At 41.6% G+C, this 23,123-nt stretch overlaps 1 protein-coding gene across 8 annotated transcripts in view; it reads right to left on the minus strand.

The window, feature by feature from the left end:
* ADCY2 (adenylate cyclase 2) overlaps positions 1–23,123 on the minus strand; it is a 431,254-nt gene that overhangs the window by 403,714 nt on the left and 4,417 nt on the right. For all 8 annotated transcript variants that reach the window (XM_055367540.2, XM_055367542.2, XM_055367545.2 and 5 more), the window contains exon 2: positions 7,171–7,368. In XM_055367540.2, the coding sequence (XP_055223515.2) occupies positions 7,171–7,368 (198 nt within the window). The remainder of the gene's footprint in view (positions 1–7,170; positions 7,369–23,123) is intronic.

The following is a 23,123-nucleotide window of genomic DNA, read 5'->3' on the forward strand; positions in this document are numbered from 1 at the left end:
TTTTCTCTTTACATTCATGAGTGTTGATTTGTTTCAACATGACATTCACACACAAGAACGTCTCTAATTCCTTAGAGACACAGGTTTGTATAATGGCAAAAACCCCAATTACTTTTGCACCAACCTGATAAAAGCCTCAAAACTTTCATAGCCCACATTTAATTTCAAGGTGGATTTGAAGGTTAAGGGAAAGTCGACATCAAGAGCAATTTCCAAATCTAAGAAGGAGGAGTGAACCTCAGAGCAGCACTCCACAAGATGGAAATGCCTGTCCTACTACCAGAGAGCACCCACTTAGGGAACCGTTGTCAGTTAGGAGTTGAACTGTGTCCCCTGAAAAGATAGCTTCAAGTCCTAAACCCCAGTACTTGTGACTGTAACCTTACTTGGAAACAGGGTCTTTGCAGATGTCATCCAATTAAGATGAGGTCATTAGGGTGGTTGTAATCCAATATGATTGGTGTCACTATAAAAAGAGGAGAAGAGCCACAGAGGAGCTACCACGTGAAGACGGAGGCAGAGATGGAGTGATGTGTCTGCAAGCCAAGGAATGCCAGAAGATGGAAGAGGCAGGGGAGGATTCTCCTCTAGAGTCTTCCAAAAGAATACAGCCCTGCTGACACTGTGATTTCAGACTTCTGCAGACTTCTGACCTCCAGAGCTCAGACAATAAATATCTTCTATTTGTTCTAAGCCATGGAACACAACTTGAAAGAGGCTTAGTTATAGCAGCACTAGAAACAGATCCAATGTCTACCCATGGGACAAATGACTGCTCTTTTCGAAATCTTTTTGAAATCAGTGACAGGACTCCAATAAACACATTCTGGAATTCCAAGCTTCCCTGTTCCTTCCGGTGGGACTGGTGGGCGCCACAGCAATTATGGGTAGAAATCCTTGCTGTGTTGTGTAATTGAGCTGGACAGAGAGGGAGAGATACACTCTGCCACTGATTTCTTAAAAATAAAAATGATCCCACTTACTAGATGCACCAGGACAGAGAAAACATACTCCTCTGCTAATTTTGAGTTCAACATGCTCATGTATTTTTAAACCATTCAGAAAAATGAAACACAATCGCAGCATCACCCTCACAGCCATCCTAACAGCTCTATCAATGGGGAATTGGAAGCACAAATGAAAGGCATTTCACAAGGCAGTCAGGCAAGAGGCAGGCCAAAAAGACGTCCCTGTCAAATGCAAACGCTGCCCCGAACTCCTGGAGCCAGAAACTCTGCAGGTTACTGCGCAGACTTCACTCAGAGGTTATATTGTTTTAAAAGAGTTTTCATCTGGGAGGCAGCTACGTGGAATGGCATCAGCTGGGTTGAGTGCCAGTAGCACAGAGCAGAGGGAACCTTCGGGATGGGGGTGGTTTGTGCCGAACTAAAATAATGACGTTTGGAAAACCCCACCCCTTACAGTCAAAACCTGTGAGGGCAAATCTCTTGAAGGTTTGGGGTCTTTTTCCCTCCATTTTCCTTATTTTCCCAGTGACTCCTCCCAAACCAGGTTGTTGACCCACCCCCAGGGTCCCCACCCTTGTTGCTGCCTATACTTTCTCAGGGGCACACACTGAAAAATCACTCCTCTTTCCTGATCAAAACTGCCAACATCACTCTTCAGTCGTGCCGTGGCAACTTCATACAGTTCCGCTCACTGAGGGCTTAAGAGCTGGTTATTTAAAAGGCATTACAGAGAGGCCATGTTGGGTGATATGCGGCTTCTCAGGTTCGGAACTGGGCTGCATAATTCTTTGCCCTGTGCGTTGTATGGTGATTAGCAGCATCCCCAGCTTCTGCCCGCGAGATGACAGTAGCATTCCCCCATACCCGACCAAGCTGTGACAAATGGAAGATGTTTCCTGACACAATCACATGTCCCCAGGGGGTGCAATCGCTCCCGTTTGAGAAGCACAGGTCTCCTGGCTGAGAGCCAGCCTCAGGAGGCAGACCCCTTGGGCTCAAATTCCTTTGTACTTCAGCCTCCCTCCTGTGCCTTCCTCTCTGCACTTGGAAAGCTGGGGTAGGATGGTGCCCCGCTCATAAACGAATGAGTGAAGTCATGTAAGGGAAGCACTCAGAACGGGGTCTGGCACTGGGTCCAGACCATGCACGTGCTAGCTGTCTGTGCTTCGTGCATGTTGCTGACTATGAGCTACACTCAAGCCACTGTACAGTTTAGAGTTAACCTTATATGAGGTCTGGCCTTGCCCTCAACTGCTGGAAGGTGATCTAGGACCTTGGAATGTCCTGCCCGAGAAGAGTGTGTTTATCTATCTGGGGGCTTAGACCCCAGGACAGTCTGAATGTGGTTTATGATGGGAACTTAGAGCCCTGTGATGTCAGTGCTGCCTCCAGAGGGACTGGAGAATAAAAGTGTCAGCCTCACCTTCGGAAGGCTGGAGACTAAAGGTCAGCTGTGCAGGCAGGACGTGATTGAGCCCCAGTGGAGAACTCTGGACATCAAAGGCTCAGTTGAGCTTCAGCAATAGATAATTCTCTTTGGCCACTGTGACATGTGGTTGTAGGAGAGCAGCACCAGCCATGACTCCACAGAGAGAGGACAACAGGGGCTCCACGTCTGGTGGTTTTCCTGGGCTCTTCTCTTTGCCAAAGTGCGTCTGTATTCTCCCCATGTAGCAATGCCTAATCACAGCGATAACGGCTGTCACAAGTTCCGTGGGTTCTTCTAGAAAATTGTCCAATCTCTGAGTAGTCCTGGAAACCCCCCAGCTTGCAATTAGTATCAGCAGTGAGAGTGGTCCTGCATAGACTGTTCCCTCTGACTGCATAGCAGGCTCATTCCTGCATCACTTTACAACTATGTTGTTAATTTAACCATCTTCCAGTGGGAACCATTCTATTCTAAAGGATATTGAAAGCAGCCTGCTTTCCTAAGCACAGTGCTTTCTTAAGCAAGGCGAACGTGCCGCAACACTTCCTAATGGCTAATTAAGGGGTGTACATATGTGAAGTCTGTAGTAAAAGACACCAGGGCTGGGCGCAGTGGCTCACGCCTGTAATCCCAGCAGTTTGGGAGGCCAAGGCAGGCAGATCATGAGGTCAGGAGTTCAAGGCCAGCCTGACCAATAAGGTGAAACCCGTCTCTATTAAAAATACAAAAATTAGCCAGGTGTGGTGGCACGTGCCTATAATCCCAGCTACTCAGGAGGCTGAGGCAGGAGAACTGCTTGAACCCAGGAGGCGGAGGTTGTAGTGAGCCGAGATCGCACGACTGCACTCCAGCCTGGATGACAGACTGAGACTCAGTCTCAAAAAAAAAAAACAAAAAAAAACCCCAGAAGGTAGACTTTTGTTTTCAATTTCATTTTAAATCCCCATTCCCATAGAATGGACAGGGGCAGCTAGAAGTGTCGGGCAGGACTTCAGGCTCTAGGAGGGGCAGGACTCGATGTCTCTCCAAGGGGTGTGAGCCGATCCACTGCATGAGGCACACACCCTGCCAATGCTCCTGGCTTAGGAATAGTGGGCAAAAATAGCTACAGCCACTGAGCCTGGCTGTGGCCTTTTCTGAGCATCATGCCCTGGGTGAGAGGGCCAAGCAGACACAGCTGTGCTCCTCCCAGAAACATCCCCAGGCCACAGGTTGAGCTGGCCTCCCAACCTGCAAAATTAACATGGAATACCCAGGGCTGAGCCTCATATACACTCACGATCCAGGGCCCCAGTGGCGTGGGAAAGACAACCACAGAATGGTTGGGGTTATATTAGGGGCAGAGGTGAATATATTCCAATTCAAGATGTACGTAAAAGCAAAAATGTCAAGGTACACAGGGAGAGCTAAAACCAAGAAATTTGGCCAACAAATTCAACACCTGAGAGTAGTCAGTCTTGAGAAAATGACTATGATACAAGCATGTTTATGATCCTTAGGGAGATTTTTAAAAGCAGGCAGATGGTGTCAAAAAAACAAAATACATGTTATAAAACAACAACAGCAAAAAAGGTTAAAATACAAACAATAACAACAACAAACCTGAAGATGAAAATACAGTCATCTGTCAATGAACATATGAAATGAGAAGCTACTGGCTGCCAGCGGCTGGACAGCATTCTGCTAAGGGCAAGGATAGGATACTGGAGAGACAGTCACGTCCCTGCCCAGAAGTTTATGTTCCAGCAGCAGACAATCAATAAACAAAGAGAGGGGTGTGTCCTGTAATTTAAGGTTCTATAAGTCACCCTAAGTGCCATGTAAACACTCAAGCAAGGTGAGTGGTGTTGCCTTATGAAGTGACAGATAGGGGTCAGGAAAGATCGTTCTAAAGACATGCAACCTGTGGACAAGAACATTCCAGACAGACAAAAGGACCTTATCCTGATTAATTGGTTCTATTATAAATAGTAACAATGATAAAGCAAACATTGTATTACTGGAATCTTCCATGTTCCCATCAAGTTAAACATCTGATGCCACTTACACTCTGTCCTTCCCCACTCAATTAGAAATCCTGGCTAAAATAATTAGACAAAATACTACATCAGAATAAGGTAAATTAAGGATACGAAAGGGAGAAAGAAAATTCTATACAAATAAATTGGGAGTCTCAGATCAACTAACAGAACCCAGAAGAGCCCACGGACACTGTAAGGTCAACATAAAAACAATAGTATTCTTATATATAAACACCGACCAATTAGAAAAGGTAATTTTAAAAATTCTGTTTATAAAACAACAAAAAGACTTTAGGTACCTAAGATTGAGTCTAACGAAAATTATTATTGATTTTATGAAGAAAAAAAAGAGTCTCCGAAGGACACAAAAAGTAATCAGAATTCTTTGAGAGACACACCATGCCATTTGACGAAAAGACGAAACACAAAAAGAGCATATTTCTGGATGTTTTATACACTACCCTTTCATTAATTCTCAGGCTTTAAATATCTTTCATAACAAAAATTTAGAAATTCAATATAATTTAAATCCAGAACCCAAATGGACTTTTCATTGAACGTGACAAACTGATCCGTAAGAAAAAGTGAGCTAAAAACATTCTGAACAAGAAGAGGTACTTGGCCTCCCAGATACTAAGTCTTCCTAGAAACCTGTAACATTAAAACAAGATGGCTTTGGTGCAAGGAGAGACCACCAGATCCAGGCAACAGACCAGCAGGATCTTAACTGTTCTCCTGTTTACATTACCTGGGCACCAGTATGCACGCAACAGGATGTCTAGGCTGCTGGGGGAGAAAATTTTTAAACAGTAATTTTTAAAATTACCTTTTCTAATTGGTCATTGTTGATGCATAAGAATACTATTGTTTTTATATTGATCCTGCAGTCATGGTGGGCTCTCTTATGAGTTCTGTTAGTTGATCTGAGACTCCCAGTTTATTTGTATGATAGTATGGTCATCTGCAGATAATTAGAATTTTCTTTCTCCCTCTCATGTTTACCTTATTGTTATGTAGTATCTTGTCTAATTGTATTAGCCAGGATTTCTAATTGAGTGGGGAAGGACAGAGTGTAAGTGGCATCAGGAGCACAGAGAGTGAAGGAGAGAGCGGGGAGTGTGAGGGAGAGGAAGAAGCCAGACAGAGCATGGGGGCTGCGCCCAGTCCTCCAAGGGGCTCTAGTGGGAGAGTGATAAAGGAGAGGTGACGGCGCCCGCCGGGTCTTGTGTCCACTATGACAGTGTCCTCTTAGAGCCATAAAGACTAACTTGAGTTCACTTAGTCCAGCCTCCTCCCTTTGCACAAGAAATGGAGGCATAAAGAGAATAATGGCTTGGCAGAGGTCACATGACTACTTACCAACAGAACCCACTGGCCAGCTCATCTTTGGGCTCTTTCCAACTGAGGCACACCAACAGTATTCTGTCCCTTGACATGGCATTTGAGCCATTCTGTCCACACCCTCTGGAAACCCTGGAAACCCTCCCTGCTTCACCTCTACAGCAGTGTACCCTCACTGGCTCTCTTCTCCCCATCATGGCTCCTCTATTCCTTTCCAGATCCTGTTCCTGGCACACACCTGGCTCTCAATGTCCCCACCAACCCTGTGACAGCCCTCTCAGCTACTCAGTCACCCTCTCCCTGGATGGCTTCAAAACTCCATGTCTCGGTTGACAAGCTCTAAACTAGTAGCTCACATCTCAGCCTAGGCCTGTCCCCTAGACAACATACCATTTATCATGCTGTCAGATGAATATGCTGGGAGCAGCCACCCACATAGCAGCAGCACTACAGAAAAAAGCCAATAGTTAGACAACACTCTCCTCAGGATATGACCTGAGGCCCAGAGCCTCAACAGGTGCAAAATGAATGAATGTGGGTTTTTCAGCAGGTATCCGAAGCCACCCTTTCAATAGCTTGTGACCATGTGGAGGGAAAATCAGTGTCACAGAAGTAGGAAGGGTCTTTAAGTAGGAAAATTCTAGTAATTGAGAAGGAATTGAAGGACAACAACCAGTCCTGGAGGGTTGCAAGCACCTGGAGAAATAGGAAGCCTAGACAAGGCACTCCGGAAACAGAAGGACTGAGTTGTCGAAACTGTGGTTCGAGATGTAAAACAAGGCTACGGACAGAATTGAAGCTCAGCTATCCCAAACAAGTGACAGTATGAGGCCCCGGCCAGCTCCTTGGCTGTGGTACGATGGGTTTGCTAAAATGGGGACAGAGTGACTTTGACCATGAGTCAAAGACAGCTATTTCGAAAGCCTTTGTTCTCTGTGCCTGGCTTATTTCACTTCCAGTTAGACAGGAGGAATAAGAGTCAGTGATCTATTGCATAACATGCTGACCATAGTTAATAATAATGTATTGTATATTTCAAAATTGCTTAAAGAGTAGATTTTAAAGCTTCTCACCAAAAAACTATGGAAGTGACATGTTGCACATAATTAGATTTAATTTTATATTAAACACATGTATCCAATTATACACACACACACATATATATATACACATACACATCTATACATATACACATACATACAGATATAAATACATATACCTTGTACCCCATAATACATAAAATTATAATTTGTTGATTAAAAATAAATTTTAGCAATATAAATTGAAAAAAAGAGACTCTGCTCTCAGTTATAGGACTCCTCTTCATAGTTTCAGGCCAAGTTGTTTACAGAACTAAGTATGTCACAAATCAAGACATAAAAGAAGTACAAAAAATATTTTCACACCTTACCTGGTCCCAGGGAGAGACGGTGCCTCCAAAACACATGAACAGGTATCCCATGGCAACAAGGCATATCCATATCACCAACGAGAAGAGGCGCAGCAGCTTCTTAAACACAGACTCGATGCAGACCAGGATAAATATCGCAAAGAAAATCGCCAGGGCAGTTGGAACTGTTATTAGAAACGCCACATGGTCTTCAACTTCCTGAGGAGATAAAAAAATACATGGAAAAGTTACCATTTAGAGACACTGTGATACCAATGATTTATGTTGTTAAAATGTCATCAACACTTGTCAATGTCAGAATATATTGGGTTTAAGAAATTATTTTGAAAGTAGAACAGTTTGAACATTTAAAATTCAACTTTCATAATAAATAAGCATGTTTTTCTAAATAGATAGTCCATCGTTGGATATTTAAAATAGGACAAACAATATCTCATCAAAGTTACATCTTCCCTGATAAATGCAGAAATGGATTTTATTCAGAGGTGAATGTAAGAACACATTAATGCCAGGAGAAAATAAGACAACCAACTTCCCTCCCTAAATCAGAGGAGCAGAAATACCCCGGCCTTAGAAAACTATCTTGCAAATGGATTTTAAATGTTTTATTTAAAAAACTTCTTTCAAAATTATCTGTCTTTAAAGGGATAAGCTTTTATTTTAATGCTTGGCAATTAATCTTTTGATGGGATCATGGGTTAATAGAAAAGGGTCAGAAAGTGCTGAATATGGAACGTGAGGGAGCGGCAAATGCATACAGGAGGGCGCCATGTTTGTTATTTCTCTCTCAAGAGAGGTGGAGAAAATAAAATAACAAACATGGCAAAAAGAAACAAGCAAAAAGAAAGTGGGCATTTATTATTCACTTCTTACTAATGTATTTCTTTACATTTATTTTGACACACAATTTTTTTTTATTTATCTCTTCCTTACCACATGACAAAGACCCACTATTTCCATTCTACACAAGTTCAACTCCACATACAGACATTATGTTTCATTTGATTACACAAGCCTGGGCTTAGGCTTTAGCTTCTGCAAAACATTATGCTGGAAGCTTGCTATGGACAGCGTTTACTATGGAACAGAACACAGCGTAAGGTCTTTAATCCTCACCCAAACATGTGTAGTTACGGAAATATCCATAGACACTTCTATTAAAAAAAAAAAAACCGGCCGGGTGCGGTGGCTCACGCCTGTAATCCCAGCACTTTGGGAGGCCGAGGCGGGCAGATCGCAAGGTCAGGAGATCGAGACCATCCTGGCTAACACGGTGAAACCCCGTCTCTACTAAAAATACAAAAAAAAAATTAGCTGGGCGTGGTGGCGGAAGCCTGTGGTCCCAGCTACTCCGGAGGCTGAGGCAGAGAATGGCGTGAACCTGGGAGGCGGAGCTTGCAATGAGCCGAGAGCGCGCCACTGCACTCCAGCCTGGGCGCCAGAGCGAGACTCCGTCTCAAAAAAAAAACAAAAAAAACAAAAAAAAAACCCCAAGGCTGGGACCATATATGGGACTTACAAAGGGACTGTCTGTCTGGTGATCTCTATTCTTTACAGGTAGGCACAAGGTTCATTCCACCCATTGGCAGCTCTAACTTCACACTGGAAATGGCTCCATGCAAATACCAAGCAACGAAGCACAGGGAGATGGGGAAACAGAGCAGACCAGCCAAAAATCCACACGGGGTCCTGGTTCCCAAGGAGGGAAAAAAACAGCATCCAAGCCCTCTTAACTCACATCGTTTCCCTTTCTCTCCCACAATTATGTGTGTTAAATGATGCCTGGGAAAGAGGCAAGAGGAACAACAAGAATGGTAAATGCTAGTAAGTGCTACTTGTGCTAAGCAGGCTTACATATATTAACCTCTTTAATCTTTACAACAACCATCCTGGTGGGGGCAGGCAGGATGGGGGGCACTAGTGTTAGTTCCATTCTACAGCTGACGAAACTGAGGCACAGAGAAGGGCTGCCATGGATTGTCCCGCTGGTGGGTGAGACAGGCCTCCAGCCAGGGATGGCCTGTGGGTCTGTGGTCCTGCAGCAGACAGTGAGCTCAACCGAATGGGGCTAGTTGTTGCCGTGGCTGAAAGAATGTGTGTTTCCAGAACTGGCAGAAAACAAGTGGATCAAATGAGATGTTCTTTTTCTCTCCCTCCACTGCTATTTTTATCCACGATTAAGTGCCTAAGTTATTACTCTTACCCTCAGACACAGTTTACAATTACTGCAAAAGGGTATTAGGTGTCTGCCAGGCTGCGAGCACACCCCGGCACTCAGACACCATGAACAAATGGACACGTGGGACATGACAGCGTGTCATCTGAGGACATCAAATCTGAGATTATGATCACTGCACACATGGTGCCATGAAAACTGACTTAATTTAAACCTCCCCAAATGAACCTCACTGAGCTGTGGACAGAAAACTAACCAGTAAATAATCAGGAAACCTATTTCCTAGTATGACTTTTTTTTCCAGTCATTTCATTATCCCAGCAGGGGCGAAACAATCATTGACTTTACTGGCTCTTAGATCTCCAGAAAGACTGAAAAACCGTGCAAAAATATGCATGACTGTCAAGTGACAATTAGTAGAGCAGGGAACCAGGGAACAAGAAGATGCTGATATAGTCCTTCCAGGAAGCAGAGGAGAAACGGAATGACCTGTAAGCGCTTTCCCGTGCTTCTCTTTTAAAGGATCTCTCTGTCAACAAGACAGAGACCAAATGTCTTATTTTTCTGGGTAAAGTAAGACTTGATTTTGATTTTGGTTCTAAATTGTAAACTCTCTATTTTTTCTCTCTCTTTTTTAAAAATCAGATCCCCGCGATGTGACTTGTCAGAGCTGCAGGTGACTTCTCCATCATTAGTCACAGTGAGCACAGTGTCTGGGTCCTACAACCCTCTTAAAGTCCTGCAAAAATGTTTAAATTTCTTTCAAAATGAGAGCAGCCAAAAAAGCACAAACTCTTAGGGTCAAAGATTACATACATCTTTATGACAATGCAGTTGCAAACTATAAAGAGGACTTTGACCTCTGAAGTCCTAATCTAGGTCATGATCTTTGGTGGCTGGTGGTGTGCCTGCCCTCCCCAGATGGGTGACGTTAGCAGGTGGGTTCTGCACAGCAGAGGAGGAGCGTCATCCTCAGACCACACACCCCCACCTCAGAGGGTGAGCCAGAGGCTCAGACGGCCAACGGCTTGAGACAGTCAGCTGCTGCTTGTGAGGCCTGTGACCCTAACCTTTGCAAAAGCTGGGCCCACTGAAAAACAGAGACTCTTCAAGGAAGAGAACAGCCACCAGTTTGTTCTGTATCTGCCTTTGAATGCTAACTCTGAAGGAGTTTTGAGAACCTTGCATGAGGGTGTCATGGGAAGAACAGAAGAATATTCACTAGAGGATGTATCAGCTTACAGGCCACAGTCTTCCCTGGCCTCGCTGCCTGCATCATGCGTTTTTCTTAAGGCTAAGTCAATGGAATAAAGAGACACCCTCAGACCTAGGATGACAGCTCCTCCTCTCTCCTGTTCAGCTCCCAGCAGATGGAGAAAGGAAGGAAGCCAGCAAGGTACACCCCGAGGCCATGTTCTTCTGATTGAGTTGTTTTCAAACATTAGAATATAAAACAGACAGACTAGCTTAAAACAAGCAAACTAAAACATTAAAACCATCATCAATCTCAATTAAATATTCCTATGTATCCTCACCCCTCCTCCCTTTGTGGAAAAAAATATCATATAATGCAAACTAAATAAAATGTACTAAAATCCTTTTAATATTACCTAAAATATACTAAAATGTCTTTTTAAAAATGGCTTTAACAAGGTAAAATAAAATTTACCATATAATGCATACTAAATGAAACGTATGAAAATGCCTTTAAAGCAGGAGATTTTGACTATGGTATCATCCACTGTGATGATAATGGGTTCCTTCCACTCTAAGCATTTTATCCCTTCATTTTCCATGCACTTTCTGGTAATTTCAGATGGCTTCTAATTGCTAGGCCTATTAAATACCCATCACTTTTATTCCTTATGTGACAATTCCTTTGTTTCTTAGATGTTTTTCCATGCAGTAACAGCTTGTCTGTATTTTCTTTCTTTTCAATGTACTTTTTCTTTTTTCTTTTTTTTTGAACAGTACTATTCTGTATGAGGGTGGTAAAAGACAGTCTAATGTAAAATACTGCCTTTCTATTTAATTTAAAAAATTATATTTTAGTGAAATGCTTTGAAGTCAGCAAGACCAAAGGTAGAAACCAATTTCCATCACTTCCTGCTGGGATTTTTCAGTGGGAGAAGCCGAATGTCCCTCAGCCGGCTTCTTCACATGCAGTCATCCAGATTTGGTGTGGCTTCTGGGCGTTTGGTATGTCACAGGTGTACCACAAATGACAGTAATTACCAGGAAAAATGAAATCAGCCTTTAGCTTTGATAAACATTTGACTACAAATGGATGTGTGGAGATATAGTTTTTCATATGTATATAGATAAATAGATAGACAATTTTATTCTTATCTACATACATAGTCATACTCCATTTTACCATGAGGTGTGAAAGGAATAAATAGGCAATTATAATCATTTTAAACATCTATAAAACTCATAAAATAGCCTCAAACTGTATAAAGCAAAAATTTAGAAAATCAGAGAAAAAAAGTAAACTAATCTACTAAAAGCAATTTCAGCTCCCCATCTTGCTATTGATAGGCCAAGCAAATAAAATAAAAATGCAAACAAGAAAAGATGTTAAAGGATTTGAACATCATAATTAGTAATCTTGGCCTAATTGAAAAATACAGAATTCCACACGCAACCATTAGGTGGAACAATATTCTTCTGAAGTGCATGTGGAATATTTATAAAAATCATGTGTCAGGCAACTGCCAAAGATTTCAAAGAAGAGTTATCACACAGACCCATGTTCTTTGATTACAGCATAATTTATCTTAAAAGTTCATCACAAAAATGTAAATTAAAAGTTACCACATATAAGATAAAAAGCACAATTCTGAATAACCTTTAGAATGAAAAGTAAAACATAATGTGAATTTTATTTTATTTTATTTTTAACGTTTAAGTTCAGGGGTAATTGTGCAGAGTTGACACAGAAGAAACTTGAATCCTGGGGGTTTGTTGTACAGATTATTTCATCACCCAGGTATTAAGCCTAGTGCCCATTAGTTATTTGTCCTGATCCTCTCCCTCCTCCCACCCTCCACCCTCCTCGGATAGGCCTCAGTGTGTGTTGTTCCCCTCTGTGTGTCCACGTGTTCTCATCATTTAGCTCCCACTTACAAGTGAGAATATGCAGTATTTGGTTTCCTGTTCCTACATTAGTTTGCTAAGTATAATGGGCTCCAGCTCCATCTATGTCCCTGCAATGGACATGATCTTGTTGTTTTTCATGGCTGCATAGTATTCCATGGTGTATATATACCACATTTTCTTTATCCAGTCTACCATTGATGGGCATTTAGGTTGATTCCATGTCTTTGCTGTTGTGAATGCTGCTGCAATGAATATTCACATAAATGTGTCTTTACAATAGAATGATTTATATTCCTTTGGGTATATACCCAGTAATGGGATTGCTGGGTTGAATGGTATTTCTGTCTTTAGGTCTTTGAGGAATCGTAACGCTGTCTCCCACAATGGCTGAACTAATTTACACTCCACCAAGAGTGTAAAAGTGTTCCTTTCTCTCCACAACCTCACCAGCATCTGTTTTTTGTTTTTGTTTTTGGTTTTTGGTTTTTTTGCTTTTTTACTTTTTAATAATAGCCACCTGGCTAGGCACGGTGGCTCACGCCTGTAATCCCAGCACTTTGAGAGGCTGCGGTGGGTAGATCACCCAAGATCAGGAGTTCGAGCCCAGCCTGGCCAACATGATGAAACCCTGTCTCTACTAAAAACACAAAAATTAGCCAGGCATGGTGGCACATGCCTGTAATCCCAGCTACTCAGGAGGCTGAGGCAACAGAATCGCTTGAACTCGGGAGGCGGAGGTTGCAGTGAGCCGAGATTGTGCCACTGTATGCCAGCCTGGGTGACACAGCAAGACTGTCTCAAAATAATAATAATAATAATAATAATAATAATAATAATAATAGCCACCTAATGTAAATTTTTAAAGAATAATGAAAACAGTGTACATCAACATTTGTGGTGCGTGGTAACAGTGGTGTCTGGTGGGAAAATTACAAGTTCAAATACTGAACTGAGTTGCTTAGGTGTCAGTTTTGCTGCTTGTTACCTTTCCCAGAATCCCCTTCCCTCTAGAGTTCTTGGTTAGAACTGAACAGAAGGGGCCAGGCACGGTGGCTCATGCCTATAATCCCACCCATTTAGGAGGCTGAGGCGAGCAGATCACGAGGTCAGGAGATCAAGACCATCCTGGCCAACATGGTGAAACCCCGTCTCTACTAAAAAAATACAAAAAATTAGTTGAGTATGGTGGCACATGCCTGTAAACCCAGCTACTCGGGAGGCTGAGGCACAAGAATCACTTGAACCCAGGAGGCGGAGGTCTCAGTGAACCGAAATTGTGCCACTGTACTCCAGCCGGATCGACAGAGCGAGACTCTGTCTCAAAAACAAAAAAAAAGAACTGAAGAGAAAGGAATTTGTGCCAGAATCTGTGCCAGAATTTTGAGGCAACAGTGAGGCAAGTCTTCATGGTCAGACATGACGATGGACACTCACGGGGTCCCAGGCCGGCTTCTGCACATCCTCACTCTCCCTGGCTCTATGTCCTGCTCTTCTTCCCAACTTGTGGCCATTGATGAATGGGGCCCCAGCAGACACTGGCTGCTGAAGCACAGAGTCAGCGGCTACACAGAAGCAACAGATGCCCATCGACCTTTTCACCAAGCTGCACCACCTTTCGCCACCCTTTGGCTGACTAGACATGTGATACGGTTTGGCTGTGTGTCCCCACCCAAATCTGATGGTTTAAAAGTGTTTGGCAGTTCCCCATTGCTCGCTCGCTCTCTCTCTCCTGCCATCATAAGAAGACATGCCTTGCTTCCCCTTCCCCTTCCCCTTCCCCTTCAGCCACAATTGTAAGTTTCCTGAGGCTTCCCCAGCAATGCAGAACTGTGAGTCAGTTAAATCTCTTTCCTTGATAAATTACCCAGTCTCAGGTCGTTCTTTATAGCAGTGTGAAAACGACTAATACAACATGTTTGTCTTCAGATTTCCCTGAATGTTCTGACTTTTCCACCCAAACCAGTGCCTTACAAAGACTTCTGAGTAACTGTGGAGATAATTATTCTTCTTTTGAGAAAGGAAAAATTGCTGTCTTGTTACCAGACCTTAGAATGGTCTGAACGTTGACAATGGGCCACAGAGTCACCATGCAATCTGCGATGTCCACCACTGTTGGAGTTCATCCGACCCTCAGATAACCCATTGTTGAAAACCAAATGGATAAAGGTGCCTTGAAGTTAACTTCTAAATAAGAGTGTGGTGCCAGGAAATTATTTCAACTGAACAAAATGGCACAGGGAAAAGTAAACTCAGAGTGTGTTTCCCATACAGGCTTAAAGTACATGGAAGCTGAAAGAGAGAAAGAGAGAGACAGACATAGCATGAGAAGGCAGAGAAAAATAGCAAACCTTTCAAGAAGCATGTCTTGAAAAGAACTCTGGCTGTGACTATTGACATTACGAGGTTGAATAAGTTTTGAGAGATTTGTGTTCCTCAAAAAAAAACTAACCTGAACCATGGATGTTCTAGACTTAAGAGAAACTGTGCCTTCTTATTTATGGCAGACAAGAGGTGAGAAAGTCACTCGGCCCCCAAGAAGGGAATATGCAAATATTCAGTTCAAATGTAGCTAAGAGGATGGTAAATAAAGAAGAAGGACCTCCCGGGGAAGATTCAAAGGCCACATAAAACAGAAGAAAAGGGGACTATCTCCTAAACAAGAGTCTGGTTGTAATGAAGAAGCAATCTCTAGTCTCTGGGCCAGGGACCCTCACCCTGCCTGCCCAGGTGGACTTAGAATTGCTGTGAGCCAAGGGCCCATGAGTTTCATCCTTCTTTTGGGATAGCAGAAGGGTTTACTGTGGTTATCCTAGGTATATGAGGTGGCTGGGTAGATGGCTGATAACAAGTCTTTTTAGACCACTGGTCTCCAGATCACAGAAGCCACACCCAGGCTTGATGGAGAAAAGACCATTCATTGGTCCCTTTGAACAAAAGAGTGCCCTTCCCTTAGAGATCCTAGATTCTGAGCTTACTGCCCTTCACAGACAAGACTTTAGGGTCATCTCTCCTGAAAAGGGAGTATGTATATTTTCTTCAAAAGGGAATAAATTGGCCTGGCACAGAGGCTGATGCCTGTAATCCCAGCACTTTGGGAGACTGAGGTGGGTAGATCATTTGGGCCCAGGAGTTTGAGACCAGCCTGGGCAATATGGCAAAACTCCATCTCTACAAGAAAAAAAAAAATTAGTAGGGCACGGTGGCACACACCTGCGTCCCAGCTACTCAGGAGGCTGAGATGGGAAGATAACTTGAGCCCAGGGAGGTCAAAGTTGCAGTGAACTGAGATCATGCCACAGCACTCCAGCCTGGATGACAGAGCAAGACCCTGTCTCTAAATAAATAAATAAATGGGAATAAACTATATATTGGGTGACCAGGTAGGTGGACTGCTGTAGTAATTAGGGTTGCTCAGCATTCTAGTTTGCTTTTCTGTTACAGCTTTTTTAAAAATCCAAATTGGCTCCAATAATCCCCTTCCCTGTATCCATGCCCATGTGTAATTCTCTCCTACACTGAGTCTGGTTCTAGCCACGTGGCTCCATTTGGCCAATCTAATGGCACGTGCATGGCACAAGCAATAACTTGAACAAAGACTTGGGCAGTAGGGCTTGTCCCTTTCCTCTTGCTCTTTGCAAGCTCCTGAACTCCATGCAAAGAAGCTCAGGCTAGCCTGCTAAATGAGAGGAGACAGCCGAGTGACCTGGCACCCCACTCAACAGCCATGGTGGATAGCCTGCCAACTGGCCACACACATAAATGTAGCTATTTTGAGTAATCCAGCGATTAACTAACCTGCCAGTAGAGCACACAAACATGAGACAGACCAGCAGAGATCAACTGGGAAACCTAGGTCAGAAGACCCAAGACCTGACCCACATAATTATGAGCTAAAAAAGAGTAGTTCAAATCTGTTAAGTTTTTGGTTGTTACACAGCACAAGTTAATTGATACATCCTTCTTCCAGGCATATGAAAGTTTGGCATGGCTATGTAAGGTAACATAGCAGATGGTATTTTCCATACATGGGGACAATCTACATTTCATCCCATGTATGCTTGACATTCCTTTCATCAAGTTAGGTTCTATCCCCTTAGACTGACCACCCACCTGAGAGGGTCTTCATGATGCCTCAATCAATACAGTATGGCAGAATTCCCTGACTTGAGAGACAGGGTCATAAAAATGTCATGCAATTCCATCTTTTTCTTTTAGGATGATCATTCTTGAAACCAGATCCCATATCAAGAGAAAGTCAAGTAATCATGAAGAGAGGCCACATGATGGTGTTCTGGCCAGCAGTGCCAGCTGAATCTAGTTGCAAGCCAGCATGACCACCAGACAGGGAAGTGAGCAAACCTTCAACGGAGGCAAGCCCCAGCCTTCAAACCACCCCAGCCGATGCATGGGGCAAGGAAGAGCCACCACTGGCAAATGTGGCCAAACTGCAGGTTCAGGAGGAAAATAAATGATGGTGGTGTTTCCAGTCATTAAGTTTTATGGTGGTTTTTAAGGCAACCAAAGACAACTAAGAACATTTACTCTGGCCAATAAAAAACGAATGAAAGTGATGTGTCACTTCCATGTGGAAAGTGTTCATCGCCAGTAGTTAGACATGGAAGCAAGCTTTTCCTCCTTGGTGCAACAATTAGGAAAGAAGTGTGTTGTGGGATGTGCCCTCCTTCATCCTGAAACCCTGAGTGACAGGACTGTCAGCAGAGTCCCTCTACTGAATCATCTTTACCGTGTATCTTGAGCAAAATATAAACCTTTGTTGTGTTGTGTTAATCCAGGAAGACTTTGGAGTTGTTTCCATGACATAATCTAATATGTTCTGACTGACGTAACAGGAGATAATAAAGATAAAAACACACACAAAAGAAGTAATGGATAAGATAAACAAAGAGGGATGGTTCTTGAAAAAGCTAAAAAGACATCTGGTGAGATTATACATGAAGGCATATAAAAACAATATTATAAATAAAAATCAAAAATAAAGCATATGTAAAACATCAAAAGGAGAACATTATTATCAAAATGAGCATGCAGTTAAATTTGAGAATTTGGATGAAATGCAAAAATTCCTAGAAAAACAACTTATTGAAACTGACCCAAGAAATAAAATTAGAAATACTAGACAATCTTACTACTATCAAAGATACTGAAGCAGAAGTTTCACTGTCCCCACAATCAACAATACTTATTACGGCGCTTTAGTAATTTTGTGTGTGTGTGTGTGTGTGTGTGTGTGTGTGTGTGTGTGTGTGTAGCATTGAAAGGATAAAAACAAAACAAAACAAAAACTTAGTCAATGGGGCAGAACAGCCCATAACCAACCAACCATATGTAGAATTTTGATATATAACAGATGTGAAGACAGTAATTGAAATGGATCAGTGGCAATTGATTCTCCACAAGGAAAAAATAGGTAAATGAATCTCAATTTCTATAACACACCACACATATATATCATTTATGTGTATGTGTCTATATATGATAAAATGAACAAAAAGACAAGTAAAAGAATGATAAAATCCAATTTCAATATGAAGTTTACATTTGAGGATAGAGAGTAGAATGGAATTAGCTGAGCATACAGAAAGAAATTTCCTATTAGAGATATTCTAGTTCAAAATGGATTCATGAAAATTTATTTTACTATAAATGAGCCACATAGACATTAATGAGGATTATGCCTGAGAATCAATTAATCAATATTAATTGAATTAATCAAATGAGTAATTCTATTTTATGCACCTAAAATTCAATTCCAAAGAGCATGGAGGTTGTGTATTTGAATGCACTGCAAGTCAGTGATGGGAAAGAGTTAGACATTAGGTTGACCATATGTCTGAACTACGCTAACATTTCCTCATTATCTGTTTTATTCACATTAACCTGATCTCCGTATTTAATTTTTAACATTAATAATTTTAATTAGTTCTAGTAATGGACTAGTCTACAATTTTATTTCTTTCATAATGACCACAGATCATTAGTAACTTGATATCTTAATTATTTGCTCTTTTTTTCTGTATATACCTAAAAAAGAAATACAGGACACTAAAAACACACACACGCACATATACACACACAAAAAATAATTCAGTGTTGGGAGTAAGCACACAGGAATAAAAACCAGCACCTTTGAGCTCTGGCTTGTCCTAGCTGCAATACCCCAGCATCATTATGTCTGAGAGACAGCAAAGGACATTGATATAAATGGGTAGAAATCATAATTCCAAGATCTTGCAGGCAGGGCTCCCATTACAATAGTGCTGATCTGCCATCTTTTCTACCAGGAACTTTCTATGGGGTGATGACCCTAGAGACCTGATTTATTCACGGGACTCTCCCAGAAAATAATGACCACCTTGAGAAATCTTCAGAATTACAATCTTTTAAAATGAAACGATTGTATTATACTTTCTGTCTATATGTTTCAAATGCAATAAATTATTTACTCAACATATTTTAATTGCCCTATAATTGAACTTTCCCATTTCCAGCACCAAGCTTTTCAGAAGTGACTTGGTTCAACTCTGAGATACAATCTGCCTTACACATCTCTATGAGCCATGGTCAGGTCCGTGTTTTCATTCTCTTTGTCTTGGCACAATCGTTCTAGAACTCTAGGCAGAGTCAGAAAACTAGCTGGTAAAGCAGCCCACAATGGTTTTTTCGGTTGAGGTTTTTCTTACTGTGTCTACCCCACTCTCACCTGCATCTGGCTCCTGGAGACAGAAGTATAAGCAGAAGCAAAAAGAGAGAACCAAAGGAACTATGTCTAACATTGCCAAAAACAGCTGAACAAACAAAGTCTTCTCCTAACCCTCTCTTCATCCTCTCCCCTGTGATTTTTTATTGCATCCTTATACCACAAAAGGACTGAAGAATTAGCACTGGCTTAATTTTGTCAAATGGACCAAACCCATGAGCTAAGTTAATCCTTTTCTGTCCTCCCAAACGTTTGGATATAAGGCACGGAGATGTGGAAGAGACTTTAAGATTAGGGGAGCCACTCAGGAAGATCCAGAAAGTGGAGAGGGTCAGAGTTGAATGCCCTCAGCTCTTGTGGTCCTTAGATATGATAATGATGATAGCTTGCCCTAGAGCAGTCACCAGTATTTAAGGGATCATGTCAACATGCGAGGGGTGAGCCAGTTCAGGGTGGAGTGCCATCCAGGGTGATGTCAATCACAGTGCTTGCACCCCCAACCCAGGTGCTCTAAATACTCAATGAAGGAAGAAATGAGTCAGGTTCAATGAATTGTCTCGATGTCAATATCAAGTGGTAGGAAGAACCCGTATACCAGTGGAGTATGCCCAACATCCAGCTCAGACTCTCCTGTCACTGACAATTTCTCATGAAATATATCACACACAAAACACCTTCAACACAGGAATATCGCAGCTCTAACAGTGTTGTTCCATTTTTAGTAGAATATTCGGTTTTAAATTATCAGTAAGAATCACGGCTTAATATGAATGATTCTCACACCCATGGTGCGTATGCCAGGACTTCTCAGACAACAAAAGCATAGCCACATTTGAGGCTCCACTTGATGGGGAAGACACTGGGGACATTTAGCATAATGAAAATAAATAATGCCAGCACGTCAGTGAATTAATTATGAGGAAGCATCTCTACTGAATTCCTTTAACTCTGGAAGAGAAAAACATTAAAAGGTAACTCCATTACACAGAATGAAGATTGAGGCTGTTCATATCAGTAAGAAATTTCAACAAGAAAACTTGCTATTTTCCAAGACCAGCGCTGGGAATTCTAGACCTTCAATCTTCTCTAGCAAAGTCACCCAGGGAAAGTCAAATGCCCTGTGACCCTGTGACAGCGTAGCAGTTGCATGACCTTGAAGAGATGAGTTCACTTCTCTGGGTCTCAGTTTCGTCATCTGTAGAATGAGCACCTTTCTGGCTCTAATGCGATGTGACTACAGTATTCTTTCACAGTAACAGTGAAAATGCAGCTACAAAGACCTAGGAACAGCTAACAGTCCTGGAGGCTTACTTTATGCCAGGCATTGTTCTAAGGGCTTTGCGTGTACTAATTGAGACCATCAGCTTACAAGGCAGGTACCATGCCATTTTACAAACAAGGAAACCGAGACATAGGTTAAACAATTTTCCCAAGGTCACAGAAGTGGAAATGGACAAAGCCACAACTCCCACACAGGCAGATGCTCTCAACCATTTCACTCCACTGTCCTTTCAAAATGGGAAAGGAAGGTGCCATGTATATATTTAATCATACATTTCAATATCCAAAGGATGCTTCCAAATCCTTTCTAGCTAGGCCTCTAAATTGCAACCATCTTTCCTGCAGAAAATTACAGTTTTTCCTTGGCCTTTGTTATACCACAAGTAAATTATAACTAAAACGACTTAGAGAATTACTGGTTGCAAATTACAAGCACCTGCAGAGTAAGATTTCCTGCGTGTATAGAAATGCATAAAAAGATGAATCTTTAGTTACCTTTACTGCAATACCTAAGAACATGCTCTATTCCCTTCCACAAGGGAAACTAGAGAAAGCATGCACAGAATTTCCTGCTTCTTAGAGGGGATGTTGGGCACATTTGTCTGCCCTCCCATCCTTCAACCCCCAAGGAAGGAGGTGATTCTTCCACCTATTGGGGGTGCTGAAAGATTGTCTGGAATAATAAAGTTGGTTGGCCTCTACAAATAATTAGCTATGTTAATTTGTTTTGGAAGAATAAGATTCTTTCTCTATGTACACACAAAAGAACCTCTCTGATAAATCTGCCCTTCGAAAATATATCCGATGCTGGAAAATTGATTCATAATAAAAATACCTCTGGTTATTGTTTTAAATATCTAGCTCATTACATCACCATAAAAGAAACAAGGTGGGCCATATTCTCAGTCACATATATTACCTATTTATAGTTAATAAAAGTGCATACTCTTATTTCAGTATCATACTAAAAAAAATCTACTTTATTTCTCTGACTACTTAAAATTATGGAATACAATTTTTTCATTTATATTGAAATATTGACTATTCCTAATCATAAATTTTAGCCAAAACAAATCTGGCTGGAGCCAGCTGGTATTCTGACAAAATAAAAAAAAATTATGTCAACCTTTCTTAACACTGACAGGCAAATTTTGAAAACAGCTGGCTGATTTTGGATATAATAAATGAGAGTATTAAATTCTGAAAAAGGGTTTTCATGCATTCAGTAATAAAAACCAGTTCCAAAAAACAAAGTAGAAAGAGAAAAAAATGAGAAAAAGAAAAAGAAAAAAATTAAAAACCAAGTGACATGATAAGATTTATGACTTGAAATTTCATTTCATTAGCTCTAAGTTTTCTGATGCCAGGGGTCAATTTTATTTTGTTCCCCATGCCCAGCATTATTGCCATTCCTGGCACTTGGTAGGCACTCAACAAGCTGATGGTGAAAAAATTATAAATCAGATTTTTCATGAATACTCTCCATGATAAACAGCAGAAACTATTACTCATATTATTAAACAGAATATTTAAATTCAAGACATGCCATCAAATTTTATATTTACTGAGTTTCATGTCTTCAAATAATTCTTCACAAATATGGGATTAAAACTACTTAATAGTTTTCATGTAGAAAATAATAAATTAACCAAGACTGTGAAGTTTCAATTCAGAATTTACTTTTACAGCATATAAAACGTTGAGGATTACTTTAGGGCCAACAATGCAGAATCAAGGATTGATCAAAGGTTGAAATTAAATGAAATCACTTCGTGAACAATATCAATTAGGGAAATATTAAATCAAAATGAAGCTTGCTTTTTTCTTTTTAGTATGTATTCCAAATCACTTCTACAAAGGCAATTACATACAGCAAAAAAATCTCTATGTACTTGCATTATGCTAAGAGCATTTTGTAGTCCAAATGCTCTAGGAGGCTAGGGATGTGCTTTAAGCAGATTGCCAAACTTCTATAAGAACTGATGAAAGTCTAATGGAAATCAAAATCAGGCAGATTCAGGAGGAAAAAAAGGAATCTGTCCAAGATTTTAGGCAGCAAAAATAGATCTGCTTAGCTCCTGAATTGCATGACAGCCCAGCTATTCAAGTAAAGTGCTCCAGCATGGAAACCTTGGCAGGGTCCCAAAGCAGCCATTCCCACCTCCCAAGGTAGACCTCTCTGAAGCGAAGCCCTGCCAACCCAAGAAATGAACTCATCTCTAATTACATGAACACAGCTTTACCTTAGCCCTATTCTACCTTCAAATGTCCCTACCCCAGCCATCGTTGACTATCTGGATGGAGAACGTGTTTTGGAAAGCAGAGATGCTGGTTATGGTGTTTCTAAAATCAAAATAGGAACAGGCTGTTGGGAGCCCAACATCATCCCAGTCCCGACTCAGGTCCGGTATCAGAACACAGGGCACATTTCTCCTAGGCGTAGCTCCTTCCGACTTGGTCCTACAGCTGGTCTCTGCCTGAAGGTGGCTTTTCTATCAGACTGAGTAACCCTCCCTGATTCTGGAACATTTCTGCACAGCTTATCTGTTTGAAGGGTGCACATAGTAGACATGAGACCATGAATTAGGTATGGCCAAGGACAGGATTCATTTCACTGTCTCTGGACCTCACCATAGGTGACAGCCATGCTGTGGGAAATGCCCACTTTGTGCTTAA

Source organism: Gorilla gorilla, chromosome 19 (genome assembly GCF_029281585.2).
Source record: "Gorilla gorilla gorilla isolate KB3781 chromosome 19, NHGRI_mGorGor1-v2.1_pri, whole genome shotgun sequence".
Classification (NCBI taxonomy): Eukaryota; Metazoa; Chordata; class Mammalia; order Primates; family Hominidae; genus Gorilla; species Gorilla gorilla.